Source organism: Saccopteryx leptura, chromosome 13 (assembly GCF_036850995.1).
Source record: "Saccopteryx leptura isolate mSacLep1 chromosome 13, mSacLep1_pri_phased_curated, whole genome shotgun sequence".
Taxonomy (NCBI): domain Eukaryota; kingdom Metazoa; phylum Chordata; class Mammalia; order Chiroptera; family Emballonuridae; genus Saccopteryx; species Saccopteryx leptura.
This window is the reverse complement of record NC_089515.1, coordinates 32,181,005-32,208,828: the sequence shown is the minus strand read 5'-3', so window position 1 is coordinate 32,208,828 and position 27,824 is coordinate 32,181,005. Positions and strand designations below refer to the sequence as shown.

General features: G+C 50.5%; 1 protein-coding gene across 31 annotated transcripts in view; it reads right to left on the bottom strand.

Annotated features, from left to right (window-relative positions):
• Positions 1-27,824, bottom strand: part of SORBS1 (sorbin and SH3 domain containing 1) — a 260,387-nt gene that overhangs the window by 104,495 nt on the left and 128,068 nt on the right. For 20 of the 31 annotated variants that reach the window (XM_066354910.1, XM_066354907.1, XM_066354909.1 and 17 more), the window contains 6 exons: positions 23,878-23,943; positions 21,093-21,188; positions 18,826-18,954; positions 7,806-7,832; positions 7,582-7,694; positions 1,414-1,776 (listed from right to left, as the gene is read on the bottom strand). In XM_066354910.1, the coding sequence (XP_066211007.1) occupies positions 1,414-1,776; positions 7,582-7,694; positions 7,806-7,832; positions 18,826-18,954; positions 21,093-21,188; positions 23,878-23,943 (794 nt within the window). The remainder of the gene's footprint in view (positions 1-1,413; positions 1,777-7,581; positions 7,695-7,805; positions 7,833-18,825; positions 18,955-21,092; positions 21,189-23,877; positions 23,944-27,824) is intronic. The other 11 variants (XM_066354918.1, XM_066354934.1, XM_066354929.1 and 8 more) reach the window with 6 other exon arrangements.

The window sequence follows — 27,824 nt, the reverse complement described above, 5'->3', positions numbered from 1 at the left end:
CATTCCCAGCTTTGCGACGGATATCTCACTATAATTTCTCTGAAAAGCCAAGAAAATGTTTCCTTCCTGCTTTCCGCATGACTTGCTTCAGTTTAATGAGCCGTCCGAGTCCGTTTTGTAGGCATACCTCTTTAGGCAAAGGACGTCAGTGAACATTCAGTTCCATCATCCAATTGCATGATCCTGTGTCTCAAAATGTGGTCCATGGACCCTCAGCATCAGAATCCCACAGGATGCAAACTACCAAGCAGTCTGAGTCCTAGGTCCCTCAATCAGAAACACCAGGAGTATAACCTGCAGCTGACAATGTAAATGCTGATCCCACAAACACTGAGCTTGAGAACACCACTCGGGCAAGTCCCGAGAGCAGGGCAGTGCCTTGCTCATGGCTGTACACAGAAGGTCCAGAAGACTGCCTAGAACATGGGGGGAACTCAATGACTGTTCATTAGCCAGTTACTTATTTTTGAGGGACTCTGGCCCCCATTTGCTGCAGCAAGTCCTCAGCAATGTAGCTAACACTTCTGGGTGCTCTGTGTGGCAAGGACCAGAGCTGAAACTATTACGCACTCAGGCCCACGCACCTCAGCCCAGTGTTGAGACCCAGGTAACCCAATTCACAGCTCGCACTGTGGTGCCCTTCCGTCTCTCTGTCTCTGGGGCTTCTGAGAACAGACTATTTTGATTCAGCCTTTCTCTAAAGCACTTGGGCTTTTCCCCATACGATGGGGACATGTCCCTCACAGGATGGGACTTGAAGTGCAAGGGCTCTTTAACTCCATGACCGGTGAGGCACTGTTTGGCCACAAAGGCCCTGGGAGCCACCACTCAGGGGCTCCAGCAACTTTCTGCCTTTTGGGGAAACAGTCCTAACATTTGTACAAGCTTTTATACCCATCTGCTCACTCATACCCAACTCTCTTCTTTTAACCTAGTCTCTGCCATTGCTGTACATGAAAGACCTTGTTTACTTGCTAAGTCAACCCAAGAGCGACTGTTCCTCTCCTGCTCCCTGGTGGAGAGACTGCGCCGGCTTTCCACGTCCTTCTGCAGCTTTCTCGGCTCCCGGCGGCAGCATGCCTGCCCAGCCTGGGGTGAGTACAGCAGCCAGAGGCAAGGCCACAGAGGTTGTTCTCTCCGAGGGAAAGCAGAGTGCTTTCAGGAAGATGTGCATTCCGGACAGGACAGGACAGTGAGGAAGAGGGACTTAGACACCCGCGGACAGGTGCGAGCCCCAGGGACACAAGGGGAGGCATGCACTCTAGGGACAGCAAACACGGGTCCAGTCATCACGCAAGCACAGCGGCAGCCAACACATCCCTCAGAACTTAGTACTTCGGTGAGAAAAGGGTTTTTTACTGCCGGGAGCAGACATTCAGGAAAGCCGTGGGGAAGGGATTCCAGCAAGCTTACGGTACTTGGAACAGCTCCCGTGAGGTCAGGCTCCGAGACTCTGTGCAGGCCCTCCGGGACCGGGGGGACCAGAGGCGGTGGTGGTGAGAAGGATGGCGGCGCCTGGCTAACGGGGGGGTGGGGGCCCGGAGCTGCGGCTGGCGGGCTGTGCGGGGGCCGCCTCTGCAGGTGGGGGGGAATGAAATCGTCTAGAGTCGGGAAGGTCAGAGGCGGGCCGGCAGGGGCGGTCGCCGGGCCTGGGGGGCCCAGTTGCCCCAGAGGTGCTGTTGGTCTGGCAGCGCCTTCTTGCCCTCTGTCAGTGTTAACCAGGTAGAGAGGGACAACTATGACCTCAGGCTGGGCTGGGCTGGAGGAAGCGGTGTCCTGTAGGAAATAAGGGGGTCGTTACGTACAAGGGCACGGCAGCGGAGAAGAGGAATTCCACATTTCAACAGCTGAGAGTGGACATGCAGTGATGTAGTCTGAGAACTATGTGGTCGGTGCCCTTTCCGCAGAGTGCATGAGACAGTCGGTGCTGGCCAGCTGGCCTCCCGACACTCAGGGACACAGGGAACCCCGTCCAAGTTTACTTTCCATCCATCTATTTTTGAAGCCTTTTAACACTTTATGAGAGAGAAAGAGAGAGAACAGGCAGGCAGGCTGTGTTTAACCCCAGAGCCGCTTGCAGAGCCTGAAAGCTGGGGAGTCAATACAGTTTCCTTGGCACCTTGTTACGAGGCATAGACAGTATATTTCTCACCGTGTTATTAGTCTACGTATTCCACACTCTGGCACACTTAAATACTTACAGGAAAGGGAGAGAGGGAGACAGAGAAGGCTGCACTGAGACATTTAGAGAGAAGAATTCGGGATTCCAGCTGCAGCAATATTAAGGAGGAAAGGGGGGGCGGGGCAGCCCCGACAACAGACACGCTCTCACGGGAGTTTGAAAAGAGACGGAGTCGGAGTCGAAGACACACAAACATTCCTAATTCCTTGCCTTGGCTGGATAACACGGCTGCAAAAGGTAAGGTTCTTTTCTCCTCCGGTTTTCGGGATCAGAGGTAACCTGGGGGCCTAGTACAGGTGGTCCCACTGCGTCTGGGAACGAGGGCCGAGTCCCCAGGGAAGGGCTCTCGCCATCTTTACGAGAGTCAAAGAATAGCTTGGGAGGGTGAGGAGGAGCAGAGAGTGGCTTCCCCGTGCCGGCTGTGCAGGGGACAATGCCGGGGGCCGGTGCTGGAGTGCCTCTGGCAGGGTCACGTGCAACACGAGAGCGGCTTTCCGATGCCACCGGGCAAATGTTATTGGATAAACAAGGTACATATAAGCTGCTGACCTTTTTACTCCCAACTGCCTTATGACGTGGGTTAGAGCTCACATTCCCGCTATAAACTGTCCTGGTGGCTGCGCAGTGGTGCTGGGGCTGGAATGAAGCACTGCGGAAGGTGGGACCCAGAAGCAAGGGCCCAGGACACACCACGCCTGTGGGAGCTGATCTGGCTGCCAGGGGGGCCGAGGCAGGCTGGGGTGGTGCGGGGCTCTGCTGGCTGGGGGTGCCGGGTGGGATGTAAGGCTTTGGTGAGCTCCGGTAGAGCGCGTCCTTGTGGGTGCTGCGGAGGGCGGGGGACTGCCATGCAAAGCGGCCCTCCGCAGGGAGAGGAGGGCGTGGCGGAGAGAGAACCTTCAGTAACATTTTCAAGACACAGTATCAAGACAGGAAAGAAAGAGAGAGGAGGGGAAATGGAAAGAAGGACGACCATTAGAAACAGTAGCACAACATGATCTGAAGAAAAAACAATTCTAGACATGTTTTTAAGCAAGTCCTCGGCTTAGATTCTCCATGGAGTCTACATTTCTCTTCCGGGTAAGGCCGAGGACTGAATCATACTCACCTAGAGAGGCAGCCCTGGCCGACTCTCCCTTACATCGCAGGGAGGCTGAGCTCAGCCCACGAGAGGCCACGTGCTGAGTCACCTGTGACACCAATCCTTGGTTGACCTGCACCCTTTTAGACCTCCTGACTGAACAGGGTGCCCAAAGGCTAAATGCCTGTGGAAGAAGCCCCAAACCCCCAATTTTCTACACTTCCTTTCCTCAACGCTTCTTCTCTATGTGCCTTTGGCTTTAAAAAGAGTTGAAGTTCACTGAAACTCGCAAGTGTCTTTCATTCTTTTCCCTTAGGAAATGGAGAATTAGAAGTCATCCTTATTTGTGCTCAGAGGAGACAGATGTCTTAATTGAGTCACTGGGATTTAGAGCTCAATTCCATAAGCATAGCAAAGTCAAGCTTGCCAAGAAGAGAAGGCTAAGGACTCAGAATCCACATGTGCTGTTTCTCAGAGGAAACACTGGTGGAACTAATTATTAAGAAGATAGGCATGAGATTAAAAGCATGTCTCTAATTTTTGATGTATACAGAACAAAGGGACCAGGCAGAAGCACTTGATTGGCCTACCAGATGGGACTATGCCTGGTTTATCAAATTCCAGCCCTTTCCCCATTCCTACCCAGTTCACTAGGAGGCACAGAAAATTCTGGAAGGAGGTGATCAGCCCCAGGGCTCCTGGCTTAAGCCCAAAGCTCCAGTTCCAGGTTCAGAGCTGGAAAGCTATAGTTTGCATCTCATTCCCTCTCCCTCAACATGACTCCTCCTTGGGTCCCAGTGGGGCAGAAGGTCAGGAAATGGGGTAAACCTCCAGGTTGATCCTCATTTCAATGAGAGCCATCTGTTAACCTGTGGCTCAGCTGGGAATTAGACCATAAGATAAACAAAGTTTATTTTCCTAGTGTTATGACTGAATATCTGTGTCTCCCAAAATTAATATGCTGAGTCCCTAACCCAAATAATGATTTTAAAAGTGTGTGTGTGTGGGGGGGGGACCTGGCTGGTTGGCTCAGTGGTAGAGCATCGGCCTGGCGTGCAGGAGTCCCGGGTTCGATTCCCGGCCAGGGCACACAGGAGAAGCGCCCATCTGCTTCTCCATCCGTCCCCCTCTCCTTCCTCTCTGTCTCTCTCTTCCCCTCCCGCAGCCAGGGCTCCATTGGAGCAAAGTTGGCCCGGGCACTGAGGATGGCTCCATGGCCTCTACCTCAGGCACTAGAATGGCTCTGGTTGCAACAGAGCAGTGCCCCAGATGGGCAGAGCATCGCCCCCTGGTGAGCGTGCCGGGTGGATCCCGGTTGGGCGCATGTGGGAGTCTGTCTGACTGTCTCCCCGTTTCCAACTTCAGAAAATACAAAGGAAAAAAAGGGGGGGCATAAGGAGACACTTTGGGTTAGATAAGGTCATTGGGGTGGACCCCATGATGTGGGTTAGTATCCTTATAAGAAAAGGAAGCAACCAGAGCTCTGTCTCTCTTTTCATCATGTGGGGACACAGAAGGCAGCCATCTACAAGCTAGGAAGAGTGCCCTCGCCAGGATTCAAATAAGCCAGTGCCTTGATCGTAGACTTTCAGCCTCTAGAACTGTGAGAAATATACGTCTTTTGTTTAAGCCACCCAACTATGGTGTTTTGTTATAGTAGCCCACACTAAGACACCTTGATGTTCTTCACTGGCCCTTATCTTTAAAGACAGTCCAGTACTAGAAAGAAAACCAGAACCTTCCTCTAAATGGCACAGGTGAGATGTATTAAGAGTTTGGTCAATATCTGTGACCAAAACTGGGACTGTACTAGGGTGTAGGTCTATTTCGAGGTTATTTATTTTACTTTATTATTTTATTAATTTTTTGTGGAGTACAAGGCCAAGGGGAAAGGGATATTAACAAGGATAAATAGGTGAAAAATAAAAATTTTTATGAGTCTGGATTAGAATATCAACCTATGCCTTAACAAACTAAATTTTCAAATAACATGGATGGGAAAGAAACTCTTTGGGTTTCCTAGGTTGACCTGATGCCTATCCTTTCCACAAGGTGACCATATGTACCAGCGAAAAGACCAAAGGAGCAGCCCCTCGTCAGTAACAACCATGAGAAAACCTCCCAGATGTGCTCACTTGGTTCCAGGGAACTCGGGTTGGAGGCTGGGGCATGTTATATATATAGAGTAACTGATGCTCTCTAGAAACAAAACACTTGAACTAATGCGCACTAAAGGGACTGAGGGATATGTTGATAATGGTTGTCAGGGAAATAAGTAAAAGGCAATTTTGAATTAGGCTCAGATTTACTTTTACTTCGAGCTTGAGTGTCTCACATGTGATTGTTCCTTGTACAAAGATAGCAATCAATTTCAATGAGTTTTTAACTTAATTTGGCTGTGGCCATATATGGTGCCATAGCTGCATGACATCAGGCGCAAGCCTTCCCAAGACTTTGACCCCGCAGAGAGGACACTTCCCCAGGGTGTTGACAATGCACTTGGAGCCAAAGGCCTTTCTGCTGTGGGGCTTCTTTTCGCCCTAAAGAAGGGGAGGATAGGCACATCCTTCTACGTGGAAGGAACTGCTTTCTGTTTCATTGTAAACAATGTAGGAACCACACAGGCAGTCTGTATCCTCCCCAGCATGCTACTCATGAAAGTTCATGTCTCTTATTAGATGGTGAGGCAGTGAAATCATGGGACTGCTTAGAAGAATCTGATACGTTCCTGTATGTACAGAAACTACCAACCCTCACCTCCACTGGGGACACCGAGACGATGACGCGGACAGGGGGGAGGCAGCCCTGGCTCCCTGTTACCGGGGGCAAGGGAAGCAGGGGAGCAGGTCCAGGCTGGCAGGGGAAAGGCAGCCTCTGGGGACATCAGGGACAGGCTCTTCTCCCACCCCCGTGAGTCTCTTGGACCCTAACTCGGCCCCTCGGAGGAGACACTAGGTCCGCAGGGATATGAGAGCTCTCTTCAGCTGATGCCAGGCCAGGGCAGCCCCAGCCCAGCCCACCGTGGCTTCTCTAAGCCAGTGTACACTTACAGCGCCGGCAACGGCTATACAGACAAGAAGTCCCTTTTGTATTCAGCAAACATATTCAAGCGTTAATGCAGGACCTGAAGGTTATTGAAATTTAGATGGGCAATTTTACACTGAATATACAGAATTAAACTGCTATATCATCAGTTTACCAGGTTCCCTTTAAGATACCCCATAAACAGAAAGTTTTTGGATAGTGACAGATAATATGCTATTCCTAGGAGATAGTACAGGATGTTGACACTTATGATAAACTCCTCGACGGGCAACATTTAAAACAGTGATCTAAACCTGGTTTCATTTCAGGGGCCAGTGCAATTTTATGTCCTCAGGCACAGGGACCAGAGGATCACTGGAGAAGGAGCGTGGGGACAGGAAGGAAATGCAGAATTCCCGGCTCCCAGGGAGTTCTGGGAGCATCTAGCCAGAAGGCAGGCACAGGGAAGAGGACACACCAGGAACACATTTCTGCAACATATTCTGGGCAGCACAGCTTCCTTTAAAAGAAAGAATTGCTCCATTCCAAGGATGTGGCTGCTCTATGTAAAAACACTCTTCACAGATTGTCTGAATTAAAACAAGGACTATTCCTGTCATCAAAATGGCAAAGTAGCCACAGGGAGGGGAGGGAAGAAAGATCAGGAAAACAATCTAGGGGGAAAGACTTAAGCAAAATGATCCCTACGCCACTCCACGTAGTCCACTTTGGGGGATTTTCTTTCGTAGGGTGGAGCTAGGCGGGTTACACTCCACTGCACCGCCATTGCAACTCCTAGCTGCCTGCTCCCGGGCCACAGGATGGGGGTCTGGCCACAGCTACACAATCTTAATCTGGAAAGACAGAGTGGCTGGAACTCTTACAGCCCCAACTGCTGCAAATTAATGGAATAAACACAAGAATGCACTCTTCTCTGGAATATTATACTCTAAAGAATTTTTAACGAAGAGGCTCAGAACTTTCCCCCACTATTCAAGGCCAAATGGATTCCTTGTTCCAGAACATTCCGAAGTAAATACACTTTAAAACTATAAAACACCGGGCCCATATTTCCAATACCCTGGTAAAAACCAACCTCACCCCATGCCTCTGCTGCCTGCAACCCCAACTTCTTCCAAACTCTGGTGCGGCAGCTTTTCCAGAGCTGGCCAACAGCACGACTCCGCACCCGGCCCTGTATCCAGGCGAGCACGCTGGAAGTACCAACTTAAGCGAAAAAGTCTTAGGAACAGGTACCGCTCGGCAGTCCCCACCCGGCCCGCGGGCACACGCCTACCTGGGGCTTGTCGGAAGGAAGGTTGGGATGCACGCTTCTGTAGCCCTTGGCAGCAAGCGAAGAGGGTTGGGCATTCCCGTTGGCATCGGCACTGGAAGCAAGCCGCCACTCATCTGGGATGGAAAGAAGAAAACCCTCACTCTCAGGGAACACGCTCTGGTTTCCTTTCATTGAGGGGTCCCTGGTGGAAGGCAGGGGCTGAAAGAATGCAAGAGAAATCATACCTGCAGAGGAGTTTTCTGATTCCAGAACTGTGTGCGGTACAGAAAAGATGAAAACAAGAAAAGGGGGGGGGGGGGGACAGAAATGGTTACATTTGCAGGAAACAAGCAGGCACCGCACAGAAAGACGAAAATCCAGCACCCCGCTGCCCGACACAAAATGCCCTCAGTCACGATGGCCTAATTACCATAGGAACCCACTCTAAACCATGATGTGCTCACAGGCGCTGACCTTTGAAAACACAAGGCTCGCATTCACGGCAATGAAGAAACAATTGTTCCTTGACATTCTTATTTTACAGACTAAAAGGCAACAAAACTCTACTGTCCGGTCCCTACTCACTAACTCATTCCCCCTCTTCACGCCTGATGTGGGCTCAGAACGACCTCTGCTCATTAGCAGGCTGGACTAATTAACAGGCCCAGGAGAGGGACAAGCAGATAAGCACTTTTTCCATGGCTGCTTGTGGGAGACAATGTGATTTAAGCCCAGAGGTATCTGCTGTGCTGTAGACTTTTTCCTTCCCCACCTGCTTTTCTTCTTTCCATTAAATGAGCCACATAAACATTTAAAATCTACCCACCCTTTCCGAGTTTTCATTGTCATACCAGGCACCCTCGTCTCCTTCCAGCCAGCTATCCCCTGGCCCTCCCAGCCTCTGCCGGATGCATCTCAGAGACCCTAACCCTCTCCCAACAAGACCCACTTAACGCCACAAGGCAACAGAGCACAATGGTTATGAGCTCGGCTGGGAAGGCGGCTGGACCTCAATTCAAATCCTGACTCCACCACCTGCAAGCTCTGTGTCCCTGGGCAAGTTATAAGCCTCAGTTTCTCCATCTGAAGAGCAGGGATAATGATATGACGGCTGTTTCCGTGTTGTGACAAGAGCCAGTGACCCAGTGCATGAGAAACGCTTAGCCGGCGCCTGGCCGCGCTCAGTAAATGCCTGCTCCGGTCATCTGCACCACCTCCGTGTCTACTTTCCACCCTCCGTGTAGCCCGGGTCGCCAAGTCTATACTGGGCCACACAGTCCATATTTTAGGCTCTGTGGGCCATCTGGTCTCGGCGGCCACTCTTCAACTCTGCTGTCACAGCAGACATAGATGATATGTATATGAATGAGTGTGGCTATGTTCCACTAGACCTTTATTTATGGACACAAATTTGAATTTCACATAATTTGCATATGGCATATAATACTGTTGATTTTTCTTCCAACCATTTAAAAATGTAAAAATCATTCGTAGTTCGTGGGCTGTACAAAAATAAGCACGGTCACACCTGGCCCAACGGCCATAGTTTGCCAACCTCTGATCTAGCCAGACCCTTCACTTCCTCCTTGCGCCTGGGCGACTACCCTTGTCTTACCTGCACAGAGAGAAAGAGGGAACAACAGAGCAGTGCTCACACTCACAGCCCCAGGCCCATTCCCGTGTGCGACCCTCCAGGACAGAGACGGGCTTTCCAGATGTGAACTGAGATTTACAAACATTTACTGAACACCTTCCTAAGGGTCAGACACCGTTAGTCACCTCTGCTCCAATTTAGCGTTTAATTTAGTCCACACAAGTCTGTGATGCCCGCGATCACTTGACTTTATGAATGAGGAAACAGAAAGGCCAACTGACTTGCCCAAAGTCACACAGCCAGCAAACGACAAAAGCATTCAGCCCAGCTCTCCAGAATGGAGTACAGCGATCTGTCACCATCCAGAGCCACCAACCCCAGCATCAGCCACAGAGGGGAGCCTATATTTCAGGGAGGTGATGAGAGCCAAAAGGTGACAGAGCTGCACCGGGATCTCAGGGAAGGTGTGTGAAAACAGACTGCTGGGACGCACCCAGGGTTTCCGACTCAGTGACGGGGATTCGGTCCAAAAATGTGTATTTCTAACATGTTCCCAGGGCATGCTACAGGCTGATATCCATAGCCCACACTTGAAGAACCACTGAAAAAAGAGATACTTAGAAACACCCTTATTCTGGAAAATTATCCACTTTTGCTTACTTTCGCCTTCTAAGTTAGAGTTTTTAAATATTTCGGGTTTTTAGATTCTTTTAGCAGATTGCCTATTACATTTCTGCCCCTCCCTTATGGACAACTCACAGCAATTTGTCTTCTCTTTCCAACCACAAAAGTTGGGAAATTTGCAGGACTTGACTTTTACTCACATTACTGCAATGGTTTAGGCCTGTGCGACCAGGGGCAGGCCACTAATCACTCTCAACTCCACTCTTGTCACCTATTAGATATAATGCCTACTCCATGTGCACCACACAGGGCTGCTGAAGACACAAACCAGGGGTGGGAAGTACCTCAGAAGGACCATTTTAAACATTCTCTGTTTTATCCATCCAGAACCCTGGCCCAGAGATCTCCTCCCACCTAACAGGTCCTGAGACACCAGGTGACACATTGTGACAATGGTTCTCTCTCCTCCCTGCACCCATCACATTTACTGTCCCATGTTCCTAAGTTATTTCTAGTCCACCTCTGTCAAATCATTCTAGCGAAATTATTAGAACCTGACCAGGCGGTGGTGTAGTGGATAGAGCATCGGACTGGGACACGGAGGACCCAGGTTCAAAACCCAAGGTCACCGGCTTGAGCGTGGGCTCACCAGCTAGAGAGCTGGGTTGCTGGCTTGAGCGTGGGATCATACACATGACCCCATGGTCACTGGCTTGAAGCCCAAGGTTGCTAGCTTGAGCCCAGAGTTGCTGGCTTGAGCAAGGGGTCACACGCTCTACTGAAGCCCCCCCCCCCCCGTCAAAGCACATACGAGAAAGCAATCAATGAACAACTAAGGTACTGCAACGAAGATTTGATGCTCCTCATTTCTCTCCCTGTCTGTCTGTCCCTATCTGCCCCCCACCCCGTCTCTGTCACAAACATAAAAAAGGAAAAAACTATTATTAGATTTATAAATACACTAAAATATCACTAGCTTCTGAGTGAGGGGTTATTCAATAAAGGACATGAACTTCGAACATGAATTTTGGGGCCCCTTATTTTGCCCCCCCCCTTTGGTTCTCAGTTGGGTTGGTTCTACTCAGGTGACATTGGCAAACAGATATATTAGGGAAAATTGAGATGAGTCTGTCCCTCCAAAGCTCTAGGTACCATAAAGGGGGATTATCATGTCAGCATCAGACCGCCAAGCTTGCTTCCGGACCATCTTGCTAACTGCCCAGTGCACAGCAAATGACTTAGTCTCACTTGTGAAAGAGATATTATCTACTTCTTTTGAGTCCTAAGGATCAATGGAAATCTCTGGCACTTAGTAAACTAAGAATCCAAAGCATAAGGAAAAAAAAATTTCTCCAGACATAGAAATAAATTAAAGTTACTGACTTCTGCCATTTAATAATTAGCTCCAAGAACATAACATCCTTGGGGATCAACCAACTTTTTCTTCTAATTCCAAATAATTAAAACTGTTCCCCTTCCCCTGCCCTCAAAAAGGCAGCTCCTAAAACCTCTCTGAGCCTTCTCTCTTCCTTTAAAGGAGAGCTGTACTTCTGACGTTTTATCACCCTTCATCTGCTACCTCATCTTCTGAACCTTGAAACTTGGTAGTAACCCAGGACCATTATGTGCCTGAGTACAGCATGTGAAATTTTATATACATAACCATCAATTATTAACTTTTGGTTGAAGAGACTGTCAAAAATGCTCCTTTCAGTAAACGCTCCCTCATAGCTCCTGAGGAAGGAGGGCCTGGGGAAGCTGAATCTTAGACAGATTCTACAGCCCTGAAGAAACCCGAGCCTTCCCATGAGAAGTATATTTAATTTGCCTTATCTTGTCCTCCATCTGTTCTTTAAAAAAATTTTTTTAAATTTATTGTTTTAGAGAGAGACAGAAAGGGAGGGAGAGAGAAATGATTTTGTTGTTCCTCTTATTTATGCATTCACTGGTGAATTTATTTTATTTTATTTTATTTTATTTAGTGGGGAGGGAGTGAGAGTGAGAGAGAGAAAGAGACAGGAAGGGAGAGAGATGAGGAACATCAACTCATAGTTGCGGCACCTTAATTGTTCACTGATTGCTTCCTCATATGTGCCTTGACCGGAGGGCTCCACCCGAGCCAGTGACATCTTGGTCAAGCCAGTGACTTGGGCTCAAGCCAATGACCATGGGGTGATGTCTAAGATTCCACGCTCAAGCCAGTGACCCTGCAATCAAGCTAATGACCTTGGAGTTTCAAACCTGGGTCCTCAGCATCCCAGGTTGATGCTCTATCCACTGTGCCACGGCCTGGTCAGGCCATTGGTGGATTCTTGCACGTACCCTGACTGGGGATCAAACCCACAACCTTGGTGGATGGGGATGATGCTTTAACCAACTGAGATATCTGGCTAAGACCTCCTCCATCAGTTCTTTACATATTATCTTTTCTACCTGTGGACACAGCCTCCTGATGTTTTCTTGCTTCTCATTTCATTTTGATCTGTTCTAATTTGTTTTGCTGATCAGTTCTTCTTGGAATCCTAGGATAACTTTCTCTGAGAGATCGGATGTTTTCTGGTAGAGTGTCCAACAGACCAAAGGTGTTAAAAGTGGCCTAGGAGCCCTGGCCGGTTGGCTCAGTGGTAGAGTGTCAGCCTGGCGTGCAGGAGTCCCGGGTTCGATTCCTGGCCAGGGCACACAGGAGAAGCGCCCATCTGCTTCTCCACCCCTCCCCCTCTCCTTCCTCTCTGTCTCTCTCTTCCCCTCCCGCAGCCGAGGCTCCATTGGAGCAAAGATGGCCCGGGCACTGGGGATGGCTCCTTGGCCTCTGCCCTAGGCGCTAGAGTGGCTCTGGTCGCAACAGAGCGACGCCCCAGATGGGCAGAGCGTTGCCCCTGGTGGGCGTGCCGGGTGGATCCCGGTCGGGCGCATGCGTGAGTCTGTCTGACTGTCTCTTCCCGTTTCCAGCTTCAGGAAAAAAAAAAAAAAAAAAGTGGCCTAGGAGTGGTTTCAACTCTTTATTAGGGTATCAGCCATATGGGTAATGGAGTCTACATAAATACACTGGACATAATGGCTCAGGTGACAGTCCTGATTGAAATATCCTGAACATACTGTAACATCTCCATGCTAGGAACTACACTTCCTGACTCCATAGGAGAGGACCCTGGACTCTGTGCTTCTCCCAGCTGATTTTAATCTGTAATAAACCATAACCATGAGTATAAGAGCTTCCAATGAGTTCTTTGATTCCTTTTAGCAGATTGTCAAGCTGAGGACAGTGTTGGAAGTCCCCTAAAATTGGAGTTGGTGTCAGAAGTGAGGGTGTTCTCTTATGGGGGCTTTTCCCCATTTTCTCCATTAGAGTTGGCCCTAATCTCACACATGTGCTCATAGAATGGGCTCTGAGCTAATGGGCATAGAAAAGTGCCTTTAACTGCCTCAATGTTAATTTTCTCATATCTCTTTGCTACTGCCATTTCGGGATAGCAAATGTGAGAATCAAACTAAAAGAAATATGTTGATTGCAGGCCCAAGAATCTTTATGTCCAAAGCTAACTTGGTCCTCACAAATCAGGCAGAAGGAATGCAGCCAGCTGGCACAGAATTAACAAAATGTAAGAGTTGAACTGGATTTTGGCCTGTGAGTTAAAATACAGGGACTAATGGTCTTTGGGCTACACCAGACAAGAAGTTTGGCATCACACCCACCACCAGTCCAACACCCAGCCCTGGTCAGGCAGTGGTATCAGGAACAGGGTAAGGTAAGGCCTCTCCCAGGGGTAGGGGGTCAGCACTAAGATTATTATCGTTCTTCTCAGATGGCTCTGATCTAAAAACCAAGATCCACATTCAGAGATCAGGAGGCTGGTCAGGGAGCCATGGTCAGGGGTGCAGTCGAGCACCCCTTGAGAGCAAGAGCCTGGACAGTGGGTTTAAACCAGGCAACTCCAAAAGTTCCACCTGTCACTGACCCACAGAAAACATCTTCATCCTCCCCAGATTCATCTGGATAAAGATGGCTCCCAACCCCATAACTGCACTCCAAATTTCCAAATGCCCATAGAAACTTCCTCCTAGAAGACGTTTCTTTCCCCAAAACTCAACACATCAAATAAAGAAGTTCAACATTCTTTCAGCTTCCTTCATAAATCCACCATCTCCATGAATGCCAGTTACTCTCCGGTCAGCAGAGAGCCCTGCTCCTCTGTGCTCCTTAAACGCACTGCATGGGGCCTGCGGCTTCCCTCTGCCGGGCACACTGACCGGGCCCTGCTCCTCTGTGCTCCTTAAACGCACTGCATGGGCCCTGCGGCTTCCCTCTGCCGAGCACACTGACCTGGCCCTGCTCCTCTGTGCTCCTTAAACGCACTGCATGGGCCCTGCGGCTTCCCTCTGCCGGGCACACTGACCGGGCCCTGCTCCTCTGTGCTCCTTAAACGCACTGCATGGGGCCTGCGGCTTCCCTCTGCCGAGCACACTGACCTGGCCCTGCTCTTCATTCCTGCCTGCTACCGTGCTTGGCCCAGGCCCTCATGATTCCTGCAAGTCTTTAAGGGACCTCCTGGTCTGCAGAAACTAGAATTGTTGCCATTAAAGAGCACCTGCTGTGTGCCTGGCTCTGTTAAATATCGATATAAAAGAGCTTGTTGACTCCCAACAACTCTATTAAGATCACTCCCATTTTAGCCTGACCAGGCGGTGGCTCAGTGGACAGAGCGTCACACTAGGACACAGAGGACCAAGTTTCAAAACCTTGAGGTCACCAGCTTGAGCGCAGGCTCACCAGCTTGAGCACGGGGTCACTGGGTTGAGCGTGGGATCATAGACGTGACCCCACGGTCGCTGGCTCAAGTGAGGGGTCACTCACTCTGCTGTAGATCCCCCTAACCCCCGTCAAAGCACATATGCGAAAGCAATCAGTGAACAGCTAAGGTGCCACAATGAAAATTGATGCTTCTCATCTGTCTCTTCCTCTCTGTCTCCGTCAAAAAAAAGAAAAAAAATCACTCCCATTTTGTAAATGAGAAAATTCAGCTAAGATGGAATAGCTTGCCCATATCACAGAGATAGTGAAGTGGCAGAGCTGAGCCTTAACACAGGACTGTGTGGCTCAGGAAGAGACCATCTCTCCCAGGATGAGAGAGTTGGACAAGGACTAGAAATAGGGGGTGTCTCTGAAATGTACAAAAGGTGTTAATAGGGCCACTTAAGGAAAAACACCGGAGTGCAGGTACTGGGCAGTGTGGGAGACTGCCGCTTCCAAGTCCAGGCAAATAATCATCAGCCTGGAGATCTATAGGAATGGAGGGAAATGGTAAAGGCAGGGAGCAAGGCAGAGGGGGGCACAGAGCAGCTGAGGGGCAGATGCTGGGCCCATGAGAAGGGAGGGCCTGGCCTGTGGTGGCGCAGTGGATAAAGCATTGACCTGGAACGCTGAGGTCACTGGTTCAAAACCCTGGGCTTGCCCAGTCAAGGCACATATGGCATATGGGAGTTGATGCTTTCTGTTCCTCCTCCCTTTCCTTCTCTCTCTTCTTTCTCTCAACTCTCTAAAAATGAATAAATTTTAAAAAATAAAATCTAAAAAAAAAAAAAGAAGAAGGGAGGGAGCTGGGTGCTATCTGACATTAGCTACCTAAGAAGACTTTGGGAGCAGAAAGCATGTCTAATCCTTGGCAAGAGCCACTCACTGCCTCACACTTGGGCTCCCAGTCCAGCCTGCGCATGGCTATCTACAAATATTGCTGAAAACTGTTTTCATAAGGTAGGTCTAGGCCCAGGGGCTCCCAGGACCAGGACAGGACTGGGGACTGGTATGGGCCAGCAAGTTGTCATCTAGAGGTGCAGGGGGAGGGAGGAAGCAGGGATGAGAGGACTAGGGAGCCACAGGACATAGCCCGAGTCGAGGGCCAGCAGGATGCTGATCAGTGAGCAGCAGGGCACAAGGACAAGACCCCCAGTCCTGAAGCCCTATCTCCAGTGTCGCATCTTCCTAACCTCGCCCCCAGTGTAAACTCACTGCAGCCTGCTGTGGACTCAATCCACAGGGGGCTTCCCCCGCCTACTCACGCCGAGCTTGTTCCTTTCCACCCAGACTCTCACGTGTATGATATTGAATTTGTCCGCAGGGAACGGAATTTAGTTTGTGTCAGGCCAATTCTCAAACTTCTCAAGGTCACCGAGCATTCTGGAACTAGAATGATTTGGAAACCATTTCACCCAGTTTTCTCATATTTCATGTACTTAAAAGGTGCAACTTAACCACGGACACAAAGCATGGGAGTGGCCCTGGCCGGTTGGCTCAGCGGTAGAGCGTCGGCCTGGCATGCGGGGGACCCGGGTTCGATTCCCGGCCAGGGCACATAGGAGAAGCACCCATCTGCTTCTCCACCGCCCCCTCCTTCCTCTCTGTCTCTCTCTTCCCCTCCCGCAGCCAAGGCTCCATTGGAGCAAAGATGGCCCGGGCGCTGGGGATGGCTCCTTGGCCTCTGCCCCAGGCGCTAGAGTGGCTCTGGTCAAGGCAGAGCAACGCCCCAGAGGGGCAGAGCATCGCCCCCTGGTGGGCGTGCCGGGTGGATCCCGGTCGGGCGCATGCGGAGTCTGTCTGACTGTCTCTCCTCGTTTCCAGCTTCAGAAAAATACAGAAAAAAAAAAAAAAAAGCATGGGAGTGGACCAGAGGCCCGGGCCTGACTCTCCTGTTGTAACAAACGGCCTTTCGTCCTCACCTACAGCACCCAGAATCACTCTCTCTTTTCCTCCCTTTCCCCACTCTGCATCACAACTCCCAGTGAGTCACCTAGGGCCTGTCACAGAGATGATGCTAAATGAATGTCTGAATGAATAATTTGGATTCGGTGAGCTCAATTTACTAAAATGAAAATAATCTACTAAGATTAATTTACTGTGTGTGAGATGTGAATGACAGAGCTATCTATCCCCTAGTTCTTCAGAGTACTTTCATTTTAAAACATGATCTTTTATCACCCAAAGATTTTAGAAATTTCTAAGAGACATAATTATTTGGGGACTAGAGAGAGCTTCCTAAAGTGCCTCAATTAACTGCACAGTACTGTATAGCAAAAGCCTGCAGACCATGGGACAGAGTAGCATTTGCATCCTGAGAGTGCCACACTGTAACCACCAGGGGGAGCTCGAGGCCCCCTCTCTGCCCATTCACCACTCATTCACCACCAGAGGCAAGGGCCAGGTAGTTACTGGGTCCTTAGGCTGTAGGATGGTTTTTCTTTTTAACTGTCACCTGGGATTGTCTCTCCCCCAATGTCCTCTAGCTTGAGAGCTCAATATTCCCAGTTAGGCCTGGAGAGGCTGGACTAGACTTGTTTTAGGACAAAATTATTTTGCCTTCACTTCTTGGCCCCACGTTTCCAGGAGATGTGAGTGTTAAACCTCAGTGGGGCAAGGGTCAGGCGTGGGTTCAGGGATCTAGGGCCAAGAAGCCGCTTTAAAAGTTCAGTTCTGGAGGCCACGCATGTCTTCCCTGAGCTGAGGGGGGAAGAAGCTCTCCACAGGGACCAATGTGACCAGAATGGGGCTTGTGCTCAAACCTCAGCCTGGCCTCTGCCTCGGTACCTGGTACAGGTGGCTGGGACAGACAGCAAGTCAGTTCCCAGGACGCTGGGCACTGACCAGCTCCATGCTAAAAACTGTCTAACCCAACACACTGCTCCCCTTGCGCCAAAGAGCTCTCCTGCCCCGCTCTCTTCCCGTCTGGTCTCAAAGAAGGAATCATCACCCAATTCCTTTCCTCCCTTTTCTTCTTTCCTTCAATTAGAAACTCCCATCCCCTAGAGCAGAAGCTCTCAAATGTGGGCCTGGACCAGCACCAGCACCATGACCTGGGACCTGTCAGAAACACAAACCCTCAGACCCTGCCCAGTCCGACAAGTGGGAATCAGACATTCTGAAGTCAGACTGGGGGCTCAGGAACCTGTTTTTACCCCGGGTGATTCTGATGCAACTCAGTGTGAGAGCCACTCACTGCTCGATCGCGTGGAGAGGGGCTGTGTCCGTCCCCCCCCCCCCCTGCACTAACAGTGCCTGTGGAGCCTCCAGGCCAGTGTCTCCCAACTCCCGGGACCCTTGGGCTGTGGAGAGCCCTCTCTAGAGATCCAAAATAACCCCATCTTCCCAAGACCACAGAGCCTTTTGGAACTAGAGTGGCGTGGAAACCATCTTGCCCCAGTCCCTCAGACTCTAGATGTGCTTCAAAAGTGTGACTTACCAGAGGTCAGAAAGCACTACCTGAGGTCGTGGGCTAGGGACCCATGCCTGACTCTCCTGCTGCAACAAATGCAGCTCACGCCATGCCCCCAGGTGTGCTGCAAAACACCTTGCGTGTTCATCCTCACAATAATGCTATCAGGCCTGCACAGTCCCCCCCCCCCATTCTACAGATGACCACCAGGTTGAGACAAAGTATCACATCCCAGGCTGCACCATCAGCAGATGGTACAGGGCTGGAACACAGACCAGGTTCCCAAGTCCCAGGTCTAAACCTCACCACCACGCACGCTCCAGCCACCCAGGCCTCCTGAGTAATGAGGGAGGTGCGCTTCCGACGGGCTTCCTTTGTCTCCCTCGCTCCGAGTCTGCACTGGGCTCAGAACTGCTCTCCTGTCCTGCTCCCTCCGCTGCCAGGTGCCCCCCAGGCCTGAGCCCGGCCCCACCTCCGCTTTCCAGGGAGTCGGGTCACTCAGCTGCCTGCATTTCGCAGCGTCCCCTGGCTTCTTCCTAGCCCAGCCCTGAGAGACACCTAACCACCAGCCCGTCTCACAGTCACTCCCCATGCCCCCAGGCCACCTCTGTCCTCACCCACGCAGTCCGCAAAGCCACCAGTTCTGTAACAGGGTTTCTGCCCACCTGTTCAGTCGAAAGCTAAAATAAAGTGGTGATTGTGGCTGCGCCTCTGCCTGAAGCCCGGGAGCACCTGTCAGTTCAGGGCACTGATCACCACCCACTGCAGACGGGACAAGGAGCTGATGCAGCCGTGCCCTTCCCACGTGACTTTGAACACCTGCCTCTAGTCACAGGGGTATCTCACCTGGTTTGCTTTCATGCTGTGGGGTTTCCTGAGGGCTCACAGGGCTACTGCCGGGGGTATCCCTGTAGGAGGACGAGGCCCGGAGAGTCACGGCTCCCTTCCCAGTGCAGACTTTCGTAGGATCCATGTCTGCAGAGGGGAGACCCACAAGAGAAGACTGAGTCTAAGGCTCCTGAAGGATTCAACAACAGTCAGCGAGCAACTTGTTATAGCCGGGAGATGAGATGAACCTGGTTACAGCCACGTACAGTCCATGAAGATTAATTTGTGGGTGGTGGAGAGGAACAAATCCCATTTCCAGAGGTTAGGGGAAAATGGAGGCAAACGGTGAGTTCTGAGTAAATGTATGAGTTACAATATCAGCTGAAAAAACATTTCAAAATGGAAGCGGGTTTATTTCTTTTATTAAATGAAGTTTAGGGTGGTGAGCAGACATCTGACCAATTAGTAAGGTACAGTTCAAGGCAGAGTTTATGAAAGATTTCTTAAGCTTCCAGACCGTCCGTCTTATAAAAAAAGATCAAGCCGGCAACATCAGAAATGAGGCGGTTTTCGGCAAAGAATTGCTGCTCCTTGCACTTCCCCAAGGGAAAAAGGAACAGAAAACCTGCCTCAGCAAGTCAAGACCCCCAAACTGATGAGACAGGGTATGCTGCCTGGAGAGAAAGATCATGGGCGAGAGCCTCACATTCCAAACTTAATGAACAAAATTCACACCAAAGAAAACGACCAGAAACGCTAAATCCTTCCATGAACGGTGTTCGCTGCACCTCCAGCTGAGCCGTCACTGGGTCCTGACCTCTCCCTCAGGTGACAATGGCCTAATAACAGATTCGGGTCATCTTTCAGAATTCTACTGAGAAGGATTTCAAAATAGGCTTCAAAAGAGCTGGATGCTATCCTCCACGAAAATCAGCTGTGGGAGGTGGGAGGCAAGAAACCGACGCAGACCCCACAGTCCTGGAAGGTTCCGTGCTCAGTGTTTCTTTCCGTGCAGCTGAGCCGAACTGAATTCCACAGTTCATTTTTTCCAAACTGCTCACAGCACAGCCGGGATCACTGGCCTACAATTGTCAAGCCTGGGTTTATGGGGTAAAGTTTAAGGTGGGCACTGGACAGGATGTGGGCTCAGACATCCAACTCATCCCCACGCCCACGTCAGGGCAGAGAGAAGCAAAGCCTCTTTTCCCCTTTCCACTCCAGCAGCCCCCTTTCCGACAGCTCAGACAGACCAGTCATTAGTGTCACAGAAGAGAACTCACTGCCCCATCAGCACCTTCTTCCACCGAAAACAAAGCACTAAAACACAATGTATGACCCTGGCCGGATAGCTCGCTGGTTAGAGCATCATCCCGACATGCCAAGGTTGTGCGTTCAATCCCCCATCAGGGCACACGCGGGAACAGACTGATGTTTCTGTCTGTCTGTCTGTCTCTCTAAAGTCAAGTTTAAAAACAAAGAACACCACGTATGGCCGAGCAGGCAGTGGCCCTGGAGAGCACCTGACTTGTCCAACCCTACGACTGATGTCACAAAACTATTGGGAAACTAATTCATGGTCTTTTCAAAAGGATGAGGGGCAATGACAAAACCAGCCCAGCCCTCGGTTCCTGGATGCACCCCCTGAAAGCACCACGGGGCTGGGGCGCCCGCCGCCTGCGCCGTCCTGCTCCGTGCGGCGGGGAGCTGGGCTGGCGCTGACGCCTGGGCTGGACCTTCTTGGAGAGTACCGGGAGGAAGTGGCCGTGGGAAGCTGGGCGTGGCCGGGAGGCTCTGGGGAAGAGCCCAGCGAGCATCTCAGGCGTGCATCTAGGTTTGGCATCTACCCGCAGCCGCTTCAAATCCAGCCCGATGCAGAGGGTCCCTGTGCGGCCACGTTGATTCTCGGGGTGACTTACTTCTAAATAAAGTACTGGGAGCTGGAAACCTCTAGGGAGAGCCTAAGAAGTCCACATAGCTCAGACCCCCACCAGAGTCAATGTTTTTAGCCTCTGGACTGACCACTCTCCTCAAGGGGGTGGGGGCAGCTACCTGTCAGTTTGTCTCCACACTGGCTGGCTCACAGAAACACAGAAATACACACACACAGAAACCCAGACACACACGGAGGAAGGAAGGAAAGCCGAGGAAGTGAGAGGGAATGGCTCCTAAGCATGCAAGGATTAAGCCTCCACGCCTTTGTTAGAAGGAAAGAAGAAAGGAAAACCATGCAGGATCTGCTAAAAGTTAACAAAAAAAAAGAAAGAAACCAACCCAAAGAGAGGTACCTGTGGGGAGCACTAGGCCTGAAGGGCTTTTCACTGTCTTCACGGGAATTATTCTAACAGCAGAAATAGAGCGTGCACGTAAAGGGTCGGCAGTTGCTGCAAACACAAAAGGGTAACTGGTGCCTCCAGAAAGAACGTCTGGGAAACACTCAGGCGGGTGAGGAACTGGGCAGAGACAATAGGAGGAAGTCGCCCTCATGAAAAGGCCACTAGACAGAGCAGTAGATGCTGTCATTTGAAATAACCTGCTTTCTCTTTAGAGTTCTGCGCCAAGACAACAGAATGGCCCTCCAACCATCTCCCACATGCAGTTGGTCAGTGTCTAGGCCTCCTGCCACACCAGGAACTTGCCAAGATTTAGAGACACAGATGGCCTGGCAAATAAAGGGGAGAGCCGTCAGGGCCGAGGGGCCCCTGAGAGAATGTTGGGGTGTCTGTGTGGGGGCAGGGCTCCAAGGAGAAGCGCTGTGGCCCCAGGTGAGTGGAGGAGGAAGAAAGGGGACAAGTTTGTGAGCTGCCTGGTTCTTTCAACCACAGCTGCTTCCCCAGAATCGTAACCTCTGGGGTCCTGTGCCTGCTCGGACAATCACTGCCCTCTGTCCCCAAGCAAATCAGAGCCCCCATCTGTCGGGCAGCAGATGGTCTTGCTTAAACCCACCCTTCCCAGGCAAGAGGCTGCCAAGTGTCCGAGTGCATCTTCAAGACTCTGGGCAGCACCCAAGTGCACAGCCCCGATCCTGGTGCCCAGTGAGCTTTAAGAGAGCTCAGGGAACGGCCTGGGATGGGGCAAGGGCTGCTGTCCTCAAGTCCCAGGTGCTCTTCCCTATCTCCCCACAGGCTCCCCGGGGCCCCTGCATCCCCAAGTTCTGGAATCTCAATGGTGGGCACAGCCCCAATCTTTCTCAGAAGCCTGTGTGAGGTCTCCCCTCATTCTGTCCCTCTGATGGAAGCAAATAGAGAGATATGGGACCTCAGGTGCTACGTGCCAATGACACTCCAATGAGGAACATTCCAAGGTCTTTTGGCCCCAGATCCACACAGTAATGGGGGGTAGGACTGTGTAGGAAACAAGACGGTCACTGATATATCAGCATTGTGCTGGCGAGCCCGTCAGGGGACAGGAGGGAGGGAGGCAATAGACAGTTCACCTTCCAGTCCACCATACTGCTATTTCATAAGGCATATGGTAATCATACGGCCATCAATAACCGCGTTGATACTAACAATACTGCATGTGTGACGATGCACACATGCTTTCACAGCAATTCTACTCACTGCTCCTTAGGACCAGCCCGGAGAGTGGCGGGCAGGGAGATTTCTGTTACATTGTTACCATTTTCAGAGGAAGAAGCAAGAGGCTCAGAGAGCTGCTCAGAGCCATCCAGCTTTCAAGGGAAGATGCCGAGACTAGAGTTCAACTGTCCTGGCACCGGGTTCGGTGACCTGCTCAGGCCACCGTAATGACCTGCAGGTTCCATCTGCCTCCCCTTTCTCAGCAAAGGCGAGTCTTACTGGAGAGTGGAATCTACCTTCACCTGCCACCTCCCCCCACACCCCCGAAGTCTCTTCCTTCAGGGAGTTCACAGGGATGGTGCTGAAGGCCTCGCAGGTGTTAAAAGCATCCGAACCGTAACCTCTCCAATGCTCCTCCCCTGGAGGCCGTCCACAGGCACCGCCCTTCAGCATCCCCTGAGAGCAGTGTAGCTGAGATTATCCAGGACTCCGAGAACACAGCCCCACACCCTGAGTGGAGAAGGGTGGCCGGCTGTGCAGGGAGGCGAGAACGGCCAGCAGCGGGACCCCTCCCACCAGAGGCACCGCCCTCCACGCCCATCCCTCCTGCTCTCTGTGCCCTCCCTGGCCCGCTCTTCCTTCTGACTTCACAGTGGCCTCGTCTCAAAAGGAACACTTGGCTAAACCAGACGAAAATTACAAACCAAGGCCCGACACGGCAAACTCTCTGAAATTACTTACGTGCCCAATGACAGGACTTCTGCCCTCCCTCTCTGATGGCATAAAATTTAGTGGGATGAGCACACAGAGAATCATTGGAACCCACAATTTGAAGCAGAAATAAATACTGCAGACCATGCAATTTCTGTGTTTTCTAGATAGAGGAGTTCACACCCACAGAGACCAAGGACTGTGAGCAGCAGAACTGGGACTTGAGCGTGTATCTTATCACAGCTCACTGCAGAGGTGACTCGGGAAGCCCCGTTGCCTAGCTATTTGGGTGGTCACGTGTTTGCCCTGTAATCATCCAGGATGAGCGACTCAGGGCAAAGACAACCTCAAGGGTCCTTTTATCCATCGTTCATTTCACACTCAAATCTTTTGTCCTAAAATTTTTAAAAACTGAAAATAGAAGAGGATATACATGGAACTAATGCCACCAAAATAATACGTTTCGGTAGTATAGGCTGTTGCCTCGGGGTCAGGACTGTGCAGGTGACACGCCAGAAAAGAAATTTCAGGCTGATCAATACCACGTACACCAGGCATGAGGTATGTTCAGCCTGTGTGTTTGAGCTGTTCTTCAAAACATCCTGTGAGCTAGGGACACTTTTCATAGCTCTTCTCACAGCGGAAACGGCAGCCTCAGGCTCCTGAGATGCAAGAGCGCGCTGCCGGTTTCAGAGAGTCAGTGTGGGAAACGGGGCTCCAGTTCAGGGCTGATTAGACCGGTGACTATTCCTCCCAGGAGAGTGGTCCAGGCCTGACATCCTCTGCTCCTTCTAGAAACCCTTTCCAGTACCAAGTCAGGCTCCCCTTACCAAAGCCTTACCTTTGTCCTGCCCATTGCTGCCTGGTGCCAACCCGTTCACCACGGCTTTAGAAGCACCATCACATTCTGAAAGAAAGAAGGGGAAAAAAAGCACGAGGCTAGTGGTGAGGTCTCCCCAACGTCCACGGAGTCCTGCCCAGTGTGAGGTGCTGGGGACGCGCAGGCTTTCTCAGACTGGGAAGGGGCCCCCCGCCCCGCCCAGGGAGGGCACGGTGGGAGAACTCAGAACTGTGTGCAGCCTGAACCAGGAGAGAAGGAGAAAGCTGTAGGCGGCATGGAATACGTGGTGGGTGCTGCAAACTCCAGCCTTCTTGCTGTGGCTTCGTTTCTGGCACTTCTTAAAAATCTGCTTAACTCCCTCAAAGTAGGATCTCCTTGCCTGGCAAAGGCTTATCTACCCATTCAAAGGCCAGCTCCAATGCATCCTGTGCCTACAGAGTGACAGCTGTCAGACCGCCGAAACCTCAGCTCGGACACTTTCCTTCACCGCACCACGCCCAGCTGTCATCGCAACCGTGCTGCCCCTGCCTAGCTAGACACTGCCCTGCGCCCTACCAGCCCACTGTCCCCAGTTGAGGTCCTCGTGCTATTATTGTCCCAGAGGACAAGACTTCCTGACCGTCTCCCTGCCTCCATTCTGTCCCTGCTCGACCCCAATCTACATCAGAAAGCACCTTCTAGACCAGGCATGGCCAACATTCGGCCCGCGGGCCGTAATGAGTTTATGCGGCCCACGATTAAATTTTTAATATGTTCTGCTACTTTAAACTCTCAGCTATTCAGAAGCAGAAGTGTCTTTGATTATTGGAAATCGAGATATTTAAGAAGATAGTGATAGGAGGAAAAGAATTCCGCATGTGACTAATCTAGGGTTAACTTCCAATAATTGGTCGAATGGATTCGCGATACTTCTTTATTTTTTAAAAAAATTCCATTATAAAGATTTACAACTTCTGTACTCGTCTGTACTCGATATGAACTGTTTGACGTTTAGCGGTGATGTGAAACCCACATTCTTTTAGGTGGAGTTTGTCAGTGCGCACCCAAGGTCAAACAATTCGTTATTTTTGTGGTCAAGTGTGCTGAATCAAGTGGCATTGTAGCATAGACAGTAGCTGCAGTTGATAACTGAAAACGTGTCCAGGCTGTTTGACTGATTGCGATACAGTTTGGATATTTAGACAGTATGTAATTATATTTTTATTAAAATATTGTATATTAAAATTTTTTTCACTCACATTTATTCATAAACAAATTACATAATAAAATTTTGTTTACTTAAACGAATTGTATTTGTATTTAACATTTTTTTAATTTTAATATTTCATCAGGTCCGTGAAAAAAGTTTTCTTTCTAATCTGGCCCGTGGGCAAAAGCTGTTGGCCACGCCTGTTCTAGACCCTGACCTAACCACAGCCCAGCGTTAAAAAGCCCAGGGTACGGGACAGATGAAAACCAACATACAATACAATATGGTTTTCTAAAAGCCCTCTACTTTATATACGCTGTATTTCACTTCTGTTTTAACAGTAAAAATACTGGGTTATAGTCTGGGAATTCAACCATTTATTTTTATTATTTCTATGAAGAAAATGTATTCCAAATTCCCAAAAATGTACCTAAGATTGCTTGGAATATACTTTTTCAGGAAGTGGGATGAGCTGTATCTTGGCACACCTGGTTATATTTAAATTAATGAACTGAAGTTCTTGATAATTAGAAGCAAACAAACAAGGCCCCCTGGCCCGCAGGCAGCTGCGGACAAAGCCTGGGCGGCTCACCCTGGACGGAGGGTCTGCAGTGGCTGGTGGTCTCTGTCTTCCCGCTGCACGTTCCTCCTCCCCCGCCTGACTCGCCCGCCTCCTCTCACAGCCCCTGAGCATGTCAGACACTTTTAGACCTGTCGGCCTGGTTCCTTCAAGGCTCTTGGCTGAGAACGCCTTCTCCCCTCTCCTTACCTTCAGGAAGTCCTCTGCATCGTCAAAGCAAAGGTCACCCCTGTGTCGGCGGGGATCTGTCTCAGTCCTGCTCGGCCGCAGACACTGAGACCCTGGCTGCTCACCTTTGCCCCAACCAGAGGTGACGGAGGCAGGAAAGAGAAGATGGGTGGGGGGCAGACCTTGCCTCCCAGGAACATGCGACCAGTGTGCTTGGAGTGGCTCCTGACAGCCAAGAGCCAACCAATCATAACAGCCAGGGTTTTTTAAACATCTATGTGCCTGGATCTGAGGAGCCATACTAAGCATTCCATAATTAGCATCTCATTTTGTCCTTAAGATTCTGGAGCTATGCATTAGGAACTGCCATTTTATAAAGAAATAAATTTGAGGCTCAGACAGGACTCCAGGCTCTAAGATCACTAAGCTCATCTTGGGATACATACTTTTTATTTTTAAAGTAAAAAAGCAGTGCATCTCTCAGATATATTCTATGTAAAATGGTTTATCTATACATGTATAAACCAGATACATTCTACGTTACATATATTCAATAGAACGTATCTGGTTGAGATATATTCCATTTCCCCAAATGCTGGCACTAAAACCCTGGCCCAAAGCCCAGTAGCTCATTTGTCTGAGACAAGGCCACCCTAACCTAGTCCCTTAACAATCAGTCTCCCTAACACAAAGCGCCCTGAGAGGCCACCATGGATGCTCCCAGATGCAGACACGAGCAGGGCCACTGTCCCTCCCACCAGTAGCCTGGACCTCCCGACACTGGCCATACAGACTCCGTCCTGTTACTGCCTTTCATCCACCTATGGATGACATCCAGTTGTCCCAGATCCAAAGTCTCCCTTGCAGCCCCATGACTGGGATAGATGAAAGGAAGGTGTTGGCAATAAGGCCAGAAACCCAAGTAAAAGGAACACCGCTGGTTCTGTCACCCCATCTGCCCTTCGACTCCCCTTGCCCGTGCATCTGCCCTCACTCCTCTTGGCCGTCCTCTTTCTAGGACTGCAGACTTTGCTTCGCGTCTCCCCACGCTGGCCTCGGGGCAGCCTCTGAGCATCCACCAGGTCCAGGCCTGTGTCTTTCCTTTCCTTTCTTCTCCTTTCAATTTAACACAGTTAACTTGAAGAAATTTTTAAAAATATATCCACCCGCTTAGACTCAAACTCAGCAGCACAGCCTGCTGACGTCCAAAATCCTGACTTTGCCCCAGCTCCGCTACACACTAACCAGGGATCCCATATTACTAACCCCTCAGCACCTCAGTTTCCCCATCTATAGAATGGGAGCAGCAAGCCACGCCCACCTTTGTGGGTTTGCCAGGAGATAACAAAGGTGAAGCGCCCCCTCGGTGACTGGCAGCCCAGTCCTGAACTGCAATAAAAAGGAGGCATCCTCTCCTGTGCTCTGTCCCCCAGAGGTTAAAACAAATGTTTTCCACAATACACAGCTGCTTTCCTCCTAATGATCACTTTAATAGTGCATAATATTCCATCAAGTAAAATATGCAGATCCCCACCTTCACGTGGGCGATGCTTTCCTTTCCTTCAAATTAAGACATACATTCCCAAGAGAGGGGTTATCAGGTCAGAGGGTCCAGACCTTCTGGACTCCGGCTACGAATGCCTCCTTCCAGCCTTCTAGCGCCACACCCGAGGGGGAAGCTGGGCAGGAGTCCCACCGGCACTTCCACACCCTCACCCTCCTGCCCGCCCCTCCCTTCCCACTTCCTCTGCCCTTATTTGTGCCAGAAGTAAGTAGCAAGGCCAGTTTAGGCTAATTCTGATATTAGAAGAACAAAAACACTGGGTTGCAGAGCAAAAGTTCTTAAAAAATGACAACAAAAACAAAATATGAGTTACAAAGCAAGAGCTAGCGGCAGTACCCGAGTCCACCCGGAGGGAGAGGGTGCAGCCTCTTGACGCTCGCTCGGCAGAAGCACGGACGGCATCAGGGACAAGCGAGGTCCCTCTCCTTGCAAAGAGGAAACCGGAG